Genomic DNA, 12,454 nt, shown 5'->3' on the forward strand with positions numbered 1-12,454 from the left:
TGATAATGCCTTCCTAGTGAATTTTACCACGAATCCTGTGTGGGGTGTATTGAAGTCACCTGCTACAGATCATAAACTTTCCTCTTTGGCGTTATGAATGAAAAGATTAAACATCCCACTCAAGTCGGCCTTATCAAAAAACAAATATACATCATTTAATCATTGAAACCTTGTTTTAAACACAGCAGCTAGAAAAAAACAATCACCACCTTCTAAATGTTATACCATGCCAGGTCAGAAAAGAGGCTTGAGTGAAGAGGCAGGGACGCCGCAACGACCAAGCGGCAAAAGGGGGAGAGGCAGGCTTGAGTAAAAGAGCATTTGAAAGATACCTCCCAGCTTTTACTAATTCCTTTTACTAACTGTCATTTCATTTCGATCTTCAGTTGGTATCTTGAAAATTGTTAATTTTTAGCATAAGAATATACTTTACAAGGATTTGAAAAATGTCGTCATTAATTACGCATTACATTGGGGATTTTATAAGAATCTCTCTGATTATTACAATTGGCTGGTTTCAAGGGCACTATCATGAAAAAGGCACTCTGGCCCCTCTTGCCCCTCCTATCAAAAGGTAACAGGGGCGCTTGACCCCCGCACCCCCTTCTCTGGTGTCCCTGTGAAGAGGGATATGCCAGTTTTTTCAAAAAGAAGGATAGACATTTAGTTCTCCAATTTCGAGTTTCTTAAATCTTTGGTAATAAATATGTACTACTTTTTGGGAGTGTCTTATTTTCTATGTCATCAATTTTTGGTCAATTAGCCCTTTTAGCATTTAACAAGAAATCTCGCAAAAGTTTGAATCTTTTATTTGGATTTTAAAAGGAAGGAGAAAGCGTATCATTGCTTCTTGTGTTTGAAGATTTGCACTTTGTATCTAAATTTAATCATAAATTTATCCAAACATAATGTTAAAAAACTATGGAAATGCTGCTACTTTGTTGGTGTTTTTAGGGGGAAATTTCAGTTCAGGCTCCCAAAAATTTAACAACCACTGCGTCCCTTTTTCTCATGACAAGTACTCGTGTAGTTTGAAAATCATCTCCCTTTTCAGCCCCCACCCCTACCAAATCATGCAAAACACAGATCGCATGGACCCACAGAAAGACTCAATATTTCCCCAACTCTTATTTCTGGGAATTGGAGAAGAGTAACTACACTCTTTTTATAAGAATTTTTTATTTATTAGAATATCCAGGCACAGAATCATTCAATTTTTAAGGACATTTTAAGTTTATTGCTCAGCCTCAGTTCGCATATTTGCTTAGCGATGTTTATAAAAATATATGCATAAGTGACACATCAAGTTTTCCAAAAATCGTTGTTATATTATCTGAAACTATATTAGATTTGTAAGAATAAAAATACTTTAAGAATACATCCAGGCTCAAAACAAGAATTCCTTAAGAATATCGAGCTGGAAAAAATTGAAAGTATTATTAAAAAAAGAAAGTATGTCTACATTTTTGATTTCATGACTAATACTTTCCCCGATATTTATTAACTTTAATACTAAATCATTTTATGTTTTATTTTTTGGTTATGTTTAAAGAAAACACCTGTGTTAACCAGAATGTAAAGTTTGTTACATGCTTAAGATTTAGACAGGGAAGAACGACTAATTCGAGAATTCATTCGGGGGAAGTGACTAAATTTTCCCAATGACTAAATTTTACTCAAATTTTATCTCCCTCGAATTCTTTCACTCCGATAAAGTTTGAAAATTTTGAAGTCACTGCACCTCTGATCCAATTTGTTTGAATTTTTGCTAACCATGGATTGCCTTAAAATGTTCGTGAAATTTCTGCAACATTTTTTATCTTTCTGTGATTGTTCAAATAATGAAGGATAGAGTTTCTAGAAGCACAGCATAAGTAATATGATTACTTGCTTGGACAATCATAAGTGGCCTAAATTTTGCCGATAATTCTTGTCACTTAATAGATGCTGCGGCATTTATGGCCCGACAGATGCAGAAACATCTATGATATAAATTATTAACTGTAAGCTGCGTGAAATCAGCAATTAAAGGCTGTCTAAAAACGAATTTGCTCGATAGAGATTGCATGCTAGAGGCTACAAACTTTTAATAATCTAATCGTAGGAAAAAATACAAGATTGCTGAATGAAATGGAGCAGGTTGTGTCGAAGTGAATTTTCATAGTAATATGCTCTGTATTAGAAAGAGGAGATGAAACATAAATTCAGTTTGTTCCTAAACTTTTGAACTCAGAAGCTAATTGGGCTTTAAAGTTTTTGATAGGCTAAACATTTTCTATTGTTGATGTTCGCATTTCTTCGACAAAAGAAGTTCACTTATTAGACTGTGAATAGAGGCAGCAGGTGAAACATTTGTCGGTGAAGACCCCACGCGCCCTCTGCCCACAATATCTTTGAATTTCACGCATAGCAATTATTGTTTTAGTATGGATGTAGTTAACAATAGTTTGAGCTGCTCGGCTTTAGCTTTTTGACTCAAGGTATTTTCTTCACACATGGCTTAAAGCATAATTCGAGTAATAACCTCGTTTCAAGAGTCGTTAGGAAACTGACTCAAGATTCAAGCTTCACAAATTCCTATTGGTTACGCTATTTTTATACTTATTGTAGAACGTATATATGCACGTGTGATTTAACTATGAGTAGAGAGCTTGAGACTAGAGTTAAGAGAATATAAGTTTCAGAATTGAAAATCATGATAAGGAACCTGGAAGATGTTTTCTTTTTTAGCACAACTCTGCAATTAAATACGTATCTTGAATTAGCGCTGCAAACCACATGTAAAAACCAGAACCATTCTATTTCTTAAACTTATGTCAAAAGGCATATTAAAGAGCAGAATTTACCAAATTTCATTTTAACAACGATCCCTTATGGTTTTTTACATAAACTAACAAAATTAGGCAGCTGTAAAACTATAAATGCAACATTTATTGCTTACTTCAAAAAACTGTGTTCGATGTTTATTATAAAGGTATGGAAAAGTTGTGTCAAATTTCAAATAATACCTAGCAATGAATACAAAACTAAACTTCTCACCTTTTCATAATTTCTGATCTAGGATTAGAACTATAAACAGGACTAGATGCTACTTCAAAATGATTTACCAAAAAAGCTGTAGCATCATGTCAGTAAATTTCTACCCTCTTTGTGGTTACTCTGACTGAGTAAAAGAGTAACTCTATTGTTAAGATTCCTATTCCTAGAGTTCTAGCTTTCAGACCACTCTTTTTCAGAGCTTTTTGGAACTCATATAACATACGTTTGACCAACTGACTGAGCTCGCGGGGAAAGCAGCTCACATTTTCAAAAGTAGTTTTTCTGTTCCTTCCAAAAACTTGTCTGTCTTTCATGAAAAAACAAGGTATATTCTTGCAGCTTCTGCAAGTTTTTCTTCCAACACATTATATTTGTTTTATGCAAATGATATTTTACCACGTGACTCTGTATTCATTTCAAAGTGTAAGTGCTGCGTACGACGTTCACACTAAAAAATTCATTTAGCAAGCATGACGCAAAGGTGAAGCAGACGCAGCAGTGAAGCAAGATTATCAAATAGTTTTGATATTCTTGCTTCAACGCATGCTTCATGCTTAATGGTTGCCTCGCTTGCTTCGTGGGTGTTCAAACACCACTTGCTTCTGCTTCCACGCCTGCTTCTGCTTCAGCAAGTAAGTAAGTAAGTAAGTAAGTAAGTAAGTAAGTAAGTAAGTAAGTAAGTAAGTAAGTAAGTAAGTAAGTAAGTAAGTAAGTAAGTAAGTAAGTAAGTAAGTAAGTAAGTAAGTAAGTAAGTAAGTAAGTAAGTAAGTAAGTAAGTAAGTAAGTAAGTAAGTAAGTAAGTAAGTAAGTAAGTAAGTAAGTAAGTAAGTAAGTAAGTAAGTAAGTAAGTAAGTAAGTAAGTAAGTAAGTAAGTAAGTAAGTAAGTAAGTAAGTAAGTAAGTAAGTAAGTAAGTAAGTAAGTAAGTAAATAAGTAAGTAAGTAAGTAAGTAAGTAACCGATCTCTGTGATTTCTGTAACAGAATGCAACGCAAAGAATTCCCATTTTCCTCTTATTAGTGTCCCGCTTTCTATCGCTTGTGGCTACGAAATGATGTTGACTCATCGTCATCAGCAAGTAAATTTTGCAAATTTTTATTTTGGACGTGCCAGAAGGGAAGTTGGCACAGGTTCGCCAGAACGAGTTGATGAATTGGGTGGACCCTTTGGCTGCAGCCGAACATCAAGTTGTTTGGGTCTGATACTGGGGGTTATGCTGTTGCAGTTTCTTCATAATGCCCAGCGAGGAATTCCCATTTTTATGTACGAAGAATGAGTACACGAAGGGGGGATTTTGCTCAGCTCGATGGGCATCCATATATATATATATATATATATATATATATATATATATATATATATATAAATATTTATATATATATATATTCCTCTTATTAGCGTGCTGCTTGTATTGCTTGCGGCTTCGAAATGAGGTTGATTCAACTCAACGTCATTAGCAAGACAATCTTGCAAATTTGGAAGAAACAGCTATTGTGAGGATTATGGTTTTCTATTCGATGAAATTTTCGATTATTAACAAAGATGCCTGATATCCCTGACAATCTCAATGTTTCTCATCATTGGTTAGACTGCAATTAGCTGTTTTTTCAATGGAACAGTGGCTAGATAGATGTAGTCGTAAAGAAACTTCCAGAATCTGTGACGCAGTTAAAATGTTCACCTTCAGAATCTTTCTAGAGTGACCACAAGCCACATTTTCGAACTATAAAACTTCGAATGAAACAATAAACTCTTTTAGGTGTGCGATACTCTGCATAATCATGAACCATTGTCAATGAATTGAAATGGTTGTGTACCAGCATTAATCACCATGAAGCAGTGTTAAGAATCGTGAATCATCTTGAGTGATCGAAAATCATCATGAATCATAATAAATCTGCGAAGGTCATCGTGTATTAGCTCAAATGATCATGAATCTCTGTAAATCATTGAAATTCACTGTTAAAGCTCTGTTAAGCCCCCCCCCCCTCTATTAAGCCCCTCTCTTTAGCCCCTAATGTCAAACAAAGAAAATAGGCGCATTAAGTGGGTCTCTTGACGGGTGTGATGATGATAAGATCATGTGCATTAAATAAAGCCGGTGTAAAGATTTCCTTGTACGCCTTAGAAATTAAGAGGGTACTGATATTGATTCTATCGAAGAAATCCCAGAGCATTGTTGCATTTTGATAATATGTTTTATTTTGAATGATTACTAAGCCACCCTCTCAAATAAGCCTCCCTCTCAAATAAGTTAAATAACAGAGCTTTTACCGTAATTAAAAACGAATCAGCCCTTAGTCCTTAATCCACGGTCAATTACAATGTCAACGAGAGTAAATTCTCGCCGAGACCCTGTATTCTGATATTTTTTCTTTATAAACATCTTGATATGGTAAATATACGATAAACCGACGATAAAGCTTTTAGCCAATATTTTATGAAATGTTTGCTTTTTTTCAAAGCCATTTTCAAGTTCTGTACCGCCAAAAAAATGTTCACATTTAAAAACTTCTGCTGGTATTTGTACTTTTGTATTTTTTAGGGATTAGCTAGTGAGTAACTGAGAAGCTATTTTTATCGAACTCGAACTGTGTTCTTGTTCTTCCTCTCGATGTGACCAAATCTCATGATTCGTCGCCTGGAATTGCAGAGTGCTGACGACTCAACTCACTCTGGATGAAGGTTTGCTTATGCCAGGGACTCGAAGCCAGACCCTTGGATTTGTAGTCTACCACTCTAACCTCTGAGTCATCATCGCCCCCAACCCATTGACTTTAACCATTTTCACTGAAGAAGTTTGACAACATTCCAACAAAAAGATACACGTTGTTCTCTTGTAATCTAAGGTCGCTATAGAATTTAAAAGTTTGGTATCAATCATCGACAATATATCGATAATAGCCAAAAAATGAAAAAAAATCTTAACATAAAATAGTTGTTGATAACAGATTTGTTGGATATTGTAATAATGCTACAATACTGTACGAGCACTTTTTCTGAGGCATATCTGATCTCTGATGTAAGAAAAAGAAAGATGTTGAAGAAACGAGTCAAATGGAAGAAAATGCAATCTTATGGCATTAGGGCATTTACGCTTTAAGCCTAGCTATACATCGCTCCGCTTCCATACTTGTAGTTTGTTCCCAGTTTGTTCCTTTCCCGTTTGATGATGCCCATTTTCCTTTGACTCGAATTCCCTGTGTTTACGATTCAAGACCATTTAGCATTATGCAGCATCATGTAGCATTCCATTCCTATATTACAGTGTTTCCCCTTGTAAGATTTTCACCATGAAACGATCCAGAGAATTTTATGAACGGGTTATATTTCAAGGCATTTTATTAGGAAACATATTTTGCCCTGAGATAGTCCAGTACATCCAGGTCTCTTAGTCCCCGAAAATACCTACCCTCCTCTATTTGCTATGATAAGATTTCGATCGTCTTATATCAATCAGCAAATTTTGTATAGCAGATTTTGAAAGCAAGTGCCAGCAAAGGGATTTCAGGGTGTCTTGAAGAGGCTCTGGGGGCTCAGTCCCCCTTCTTTAAGTTCAGAGCTCAGAGTAAGCTATATCTATTTACAAAAACGAAAGTTTGTCGACAGATATATCTCATGGTTTAGGTAACTGGTAACTTTTGGAAAATTTATTTAATGATAGAAATTTATTGATAAAAAAATCAGCCCCTCCAAGATAGAGAACTAAAAAATTATTTTCTGTTCATATTTCTGTTTCTTTGGCTCTTTGCCCTTCTTGGTCTCTTTTAGTCTTCAACAACTTTTCTTTGATTTTTGCATCTGTTGCTTCATTCATTATTTTTCTTGAAAATTTCTCTTTCCTTTTCCCATACTCTATCGACTTAACTCAAATGCAAAGATTGAACATTTGATTCCATTGATTCCAGATATACTACGCGCAACCCGTTCAGAAACCGGTGTATTTCGCAATCTTGAGCGGTTTTTGACCGAGTTGAAGGCTAAAAATAGTTTGAATGATTGGATGACCTGGTTAAGAGTTTCTCATGTTGCGCAACCTTGAAACTCTTTTGAATTTCAAAGATACCTTTGGCGAAGCTGATCGGCATCATTGAGGGCGAGCGCTGTGACACAAACAGCACCGTCAATAACTTGATTGCTTCACAAAAAGTCACATTGTTTGTGCAATCTAGATGTTATTTTGTTGGTAAATGGCGAATAACTGAAAAATGCAAATTGTGGAGCGATGAAACATCTATAATGATAATGATTAATATTGCTAAGGTTAAGGGAGGTAATAATAATAATAATCATATTTATAAACATTCTTCTCCCTATATTTGCTAAAACATGAAATAAATAATTTCTAGAAATCTGACCGGTTTTTTGAAACATGCCAACCAGGTCTAGATCCGGGCCTGACCTTCCTTTGCTTTCTACAAGTACCCTATAGCCAATTCATATTTTCAAAATTTTCTACAGATGCTTTTGCAGCCTTCACCTGTTGTTTTTCCTTAAAATCATGCTACATATATACATAAACCTCGTCCAAAATTGTACAAAAATATTTTTTTGCACCATCCCATTAAGGAAAATTTACATAAAGCGGGTTTTTTATAATCAGCGTTTCTATTCGTTTGTAATTCCACATGCAGGAAGAAATGTTGAAATCACTTGATCCAATTTTTCATACAAGGTTCATAAAAACTATGCATTTCAAATGAGATGACGAAAGCAGGTGTGGACATGAAGAGAAGGCATGGTTTTGCAACAACAAGAAATAAAGAATCCAAAAGAAGATCATTTGTCATAGGAGATATATTCAAAAAACGATGGAAGCGCCACGCTTATTTCAACAGTATTTAGGTTTCTTTTTAACAAAAACTCCGTAAAAGACAAAAATATCCTGTTGTTAAAAGAAATATAAAGAAATTTCCAGACAAATTCTCTACATATATAAACATATCTTACACAGACAAATTAGTAAAAAGTTTACTCGAAATACACTCTTTTCTTTTTATAAGAACAATTTTATAAGAACACGAGCCTCAAAATTGGTCAAAAGTTAAGAACAAATTAAGAACAAGCTGAGGCTGAGCTTCTGCAAAATGCAATTTTGAACAACATTTTTTCTCAAAATAGAGGATTTTTAGCGATGTGTGGGTGCTTTTTCGTCGAATATTCATGCTTTTCGGCAAATACAGGTTGTCTTACTCACTTTGTTGGCAAATGAGGCCTGAACACCTCCCTAGAGCGAAAAAGCTAACACTCGCACTGCTTATACCCTATTAGATTGTGAACAAATTAAGAACAATCCAGCCTCAGATTTTCGAAAAAATTAAGAACAGTAAGCCTGAACTTAAATTTACTGGTTCTTATAAAAAAAAGAGTGTACTGACAGAGTTGAAGATCATAAAGTAGCATTTGTCCCCTGCCTGCACACTGTTGATGCAAGAATCTCAGTGAGATTTTCGGTCAATGGCCTAAAAATCCCTAATCGAGTTCTGGATATACTATACATACGGAACAAAACATGATATGACCACGTGGCTTGGTTGACGTCATAAAAGGTGCACGGGAACGAAAAAGCTTTGCAAACTTTATTCGCATTCAAGTTTATGCTGCGTTTACACAATTGTGTACAGTTTTTTCTAATCGAATCCTTGTTAATTTTTATTGCCCTGTATAGCAAAGTCCAAACAACAACTAAAAGGCTTAGATTTTCAGTTAATTTCTAAGAAGATGTGAACGCTTTATGAAAAGGCAAGCAAAAGAGCCAACTACATTTGGCAGTAAAATAATAACATTAAGTTTATTTAAAATGCAACAGGCAGGAAGAGAAGGATGAACACAAAAACAATCATTGTCACGACATAACAAAAGAGGGTGAGGTCAGTTGACCGTTAAAAGTCAAATATGTAAAATGTACTAAACAATTAACTTGAACATATGGACAATTTATCCAAGGAAAAAGACAATGCGTTTGCTTGTGACAATCGATGCTACGTCCCCGAGCATTGTTGGTAGGCCCACGTTGCAAGAGCTTAGCTAAAGTTCAGGCTTTGAGCTTGAAGTTGACTGTGTTTCGACTGGATCAATATTATCCGAATGTTTAGGAGATGGTTGGCCAGAATTACCTTGTTTGAGACCCTGCAGAAATGAAGCTGGTTTTATTATCAAAAACATGTTGCCTGCAGATACGGATATGTGAAAATAAGTCTAGCAGAAACGAGGAAGGTTTCTAGCAATAAAGCAATAAAGTTTGCTTCGAAATTTTTTTCGGTCGGATTTTCGGCTTATGAATAAAAGCCTGTCGTGCCTGGAGGGCATCAGGTTTTGCAATGCAATGTGTCCAGCAATGGAAGTGAGAATCAATTTAGGAGTTTAGTACTAAAAGAAACAATAAGAGTTCGCAAAAAGCAAGGAATAATCCATCATTTTAAGCAACTTTGAATAAACACTCATGAAAACCTTTTTGAAACTGTTACTTTTATGAAAAATGTTTTGGCTGCATTGTCATGACTTGTGTACTTGAAGATACGATTTAGTAAGGAGGCAACACGCTCTCTCTATAGAGGAAAAATACAGACAGCTAATATCTTCTTTCTACTTCTGACGATTTCATTGCTGACCATTTAGAAGTTAGTTTTCTAGATCGTAAAAAAGTTTTCAGCAAAAGTACCACATTTTAAGATTGCAAAACTAAAGATGAAGCTAGGTACCCTTGATGGAAGAGTGTAGGTTTTTTACATCTGCTATGGCGATCAGCGTAAACAAAAATGAAACAAAAAAACCAACCTGGTAATATCCTGTATGATAACCAACCATATACCATGACATCAACATGCTTGCTAATGCGTCATCACTTACATTTTCGGCATCTATTGGCAGACTAGCTGGAGGTGGTGGCGGGGGAGGGGGCAGCCCATGTTCCGCCTACCATAAAAAATAGCAGAAAACATCAAAACTGAAATTATCCATAAGCAAATAAAAACAAAATCACCTTGTTTCTGTATGAAACAATTGCTGGCAGCAATATTATGTTTATATATTCTCTGAATGTGGATCACAATTCAAGAAAAACACTTCCTTTTCGTGACTCAAGACTTAAGATGAACCACTTTCCAGATCCTCGCCTTGTAGCTACTTACAAACATTAAAATTTGTTTACTTTTAAAGAAAAACATTTATATAAGAAAAACGCTTGTAGAGTAAAGGTGTCTAAAATTCAGTGCATGAATCTTTTTACCATGGACAATGCGGTTATCAGGACTACAAATCGGCATATATTAGGTCTATAAATCGACTTTATAAGCAGGTAAGACTTTATTCAACAAGATCAATCAGTGGTTTGCTAGCAGAATTAGTTACGGTTTTTACGTGAACCTCCACTGTTCATAGATGTTCTAGCTGTATATTTGTAAACTAGGCTGTTTAAAGGCAACATCCTGAATAACGAAAATATTTTGAGTAAGATCACTAGATATTTTGGACCACTTTTGAAAAGGTTTTTTAAAACTCTAATACTGATATCTTATTGGCAGTCAAATTTGACTTTTTTCCGTGAAATGTTAAGAGCGTTTGAGCAGGGTTTAAGAGAAGCACTAAAGCGAACTTTTGCGTACTTACGCGTCTTATTTTCGGCATGTTTCCATGAGAATTTTGCAGTCCATACCCTTGCCACGGAGAGAATGGTGGATGCGGAAACAGGGGCATCTAAAAGAAGTCAAATTGGTCACCTTCATGGCAATATCAAGATAGGCAGATATGGTAGAAAATCGTGAAATAATTTCTTGCATGCATTTTACGCTTTGTCTGGAAAAACTGCAGGTTTAAAATATTTGAATTTTATGAAATTCGTTTATAGGACATTAGTTGAGCTTACAACTGGTTTTGAATGGCTTTGAAAAAAGCAAACATTTAGTAAACTAAAGCTTTTCGTCTGACACTCTTCAGAGTTTAAAACGTCAGAACATAGATCGAAAACTCTACGCTAGGAAATATATATATAACCAGTTGTGGATCGAAATAGGCCAATCAACTGGTTTTGACTGGTTTTATCTAATAAAATATAGATCTCTATAAATATAAATGAAAGATAGTATTTCGGCTCAGCAGTGGAAAACTGAGGGGTTTGTGGTGGGTTTTTAGGTTCTTAATACTTGTAAAGGAAAAGGGACAGTAGATTCCCGAGAAAAGAAACTTTGAAAGGGACTTTAAAAAGTAGTTAAATACAAAAAACAGAGCAATTTGTAAGGGAAAAGAAGAATCATATGTTAACCTGTAGAGAAAACGCAAACACCACTCGACGATCATATGAAAAGTTTTTCCTTAACTTTTGCATCTCACGGTAAACCGGTGGCTACTTTAATTGGATATTAAACTTAGCAAAAAATCCCCCGCAAGCTTACTTATATAATTTTGATCATATATTTTGCAAAAATCCTTTGCTACGAAAGTGAAAAACTGATCAAAATCCATCTGCTCCTTCTCTGTTTGGAAAACAAAAAAATGAACAGCTAAACTTCATTTTCCTTCGTTTTCAAACGCATTTTTAGCTAATCTTCGCAGTTGTACTGGCTTTTAAGAAACAAAAACTCTATTCTCGATGTTCGATGTTCGTGTTCTTGAATATATACTCGCAAGTTACACAGCAGAAACCGGGATGAAGCAACAACTTGAAATGAAGTATTATCAGTCACACTCGAGGCTTATTAAAAAGAACCAATTGAGACTGAAGTTATAAATGCTAGTTGCTTGCGACATTTAAAATAAATTTTAAAATAAAAAGCAGCAGAAGAAAAGGCAATATCTGCATTACTGACAGGAAAAATATGATACTTTCACACCCATCAGCAGTCGCTAAAAATGACTGTACAAACAAGATTTTGCAGATCCAGATTTTGGCAGAGAAAAAATTTGGCAGAGAAAAAATTTGGCAGAGAAAGAATTTCAGTTTCTAAAACTGATGAGAATGACGATCTTACATTCGCTTGGAACACAGAGCAAAATATTTGTAAGAAAGACACATATGCAAATTGAGCATAAGATGAATTTGCAGAATTACACTTCATGACAGCAATTCCTTTTTGATATCGATTATCAATACTAGAATCCTGACAACAACTATTGCATAAAAATTGCAATCTAAATATAGAGGTTATTCCATGCAAACAAACGTAAAAAACATATTCTGTCATGTTTGTCAATTTCATTGATTTGGCGCTAGTATCACTTCTAGAGAATGGCAGGACACAAAAAGGCCCTTTTGTAGTTTACATGTTCTGGCTTTGTTTTGTTCCTAATACTACAATGGGGACACAACAACGAGGACACAATGTAGCGATTGGGTTGCAGCTCAATGCCATGAAAGCATGTTGATGTTTTTTGCTTTGCAAATTAAAAGGAAATGAAGCAAGGAATCAAAATCGCACGGCT

At 35.1% G+C, this 12,454-nt stretch overlaps 1 protein-coding gene across 1 annotated transcript; it reads right to left on the minus strand.

The window, feature by feature from the left end:
- Positions 1 to 7,910: 7,910 nt before the first annotated feature.
- Positions 7,911 to 12,386, minus strand: LOC148957872 (uncharacterized). The gene is made up of 3 exons (XM_089114572.1): positions 10,646 to 12,386; positions 9,815 to 9,952; positions 7,911 to 9,166 (listed from the first exon to the last, which is right to left on the minus strand). The coding sequence occupies exons 1-3, from the start codon at positions 10,730 to 10,732 to the stop codon at positions 9,065 to 9,067; spliced, it is 327 nt and encodes a 108-aa protein (XP_088970698.1). The 5' UTR covers positions 10,733 to 12,386; the 3' UTR covers positions 7,911 to 9,064.
- Positions 12,387 to 12,454: the final 68 nt, after the last annotated feature.

This window comes from Rhopilema esculentum, chromosome 20 (genome assembly GCF_057945365.1).
Source record: "Rhopilema esculentum isolate cy_ngs chromosome 20, ASM5794536v1, whole genome shotgun sequence".
NCBI lineage: Eukaryota > Metazoa > Cnidaria > Scyphozoa > Rhizostomeae > Rhizostomatidae > Rhopilema > Rhopilema esculentum.

What these genes read in the sequence shown, in the direction of transcription:
- LOC148957872 (XM_089114572.1), bottom strand. Translation starts at nt 10,732, where the DNA reads ATGCCCCTGTTTCCGCATCCACCATTCTCTCCGTGGCAAGGGTATGGA. An exon ending in ACATGCCGAAAATAAGACGC is followed by an intron (nt 9,953 to 10,645) that starts GTAAGTACGCAA and finishes TTTTTATGGTAG; the next exon opens with GCGGAACATGGGCTGCCCCC. An exon ending in ATCATACAGGATATTACCAG is followed by an intron (nt 9,167 to 9,814) that starts GTTGGTTTTTTT and finishes TCATTTCTGCAG; the next exon opens with GGTCTCAAACAAGGTAATTC.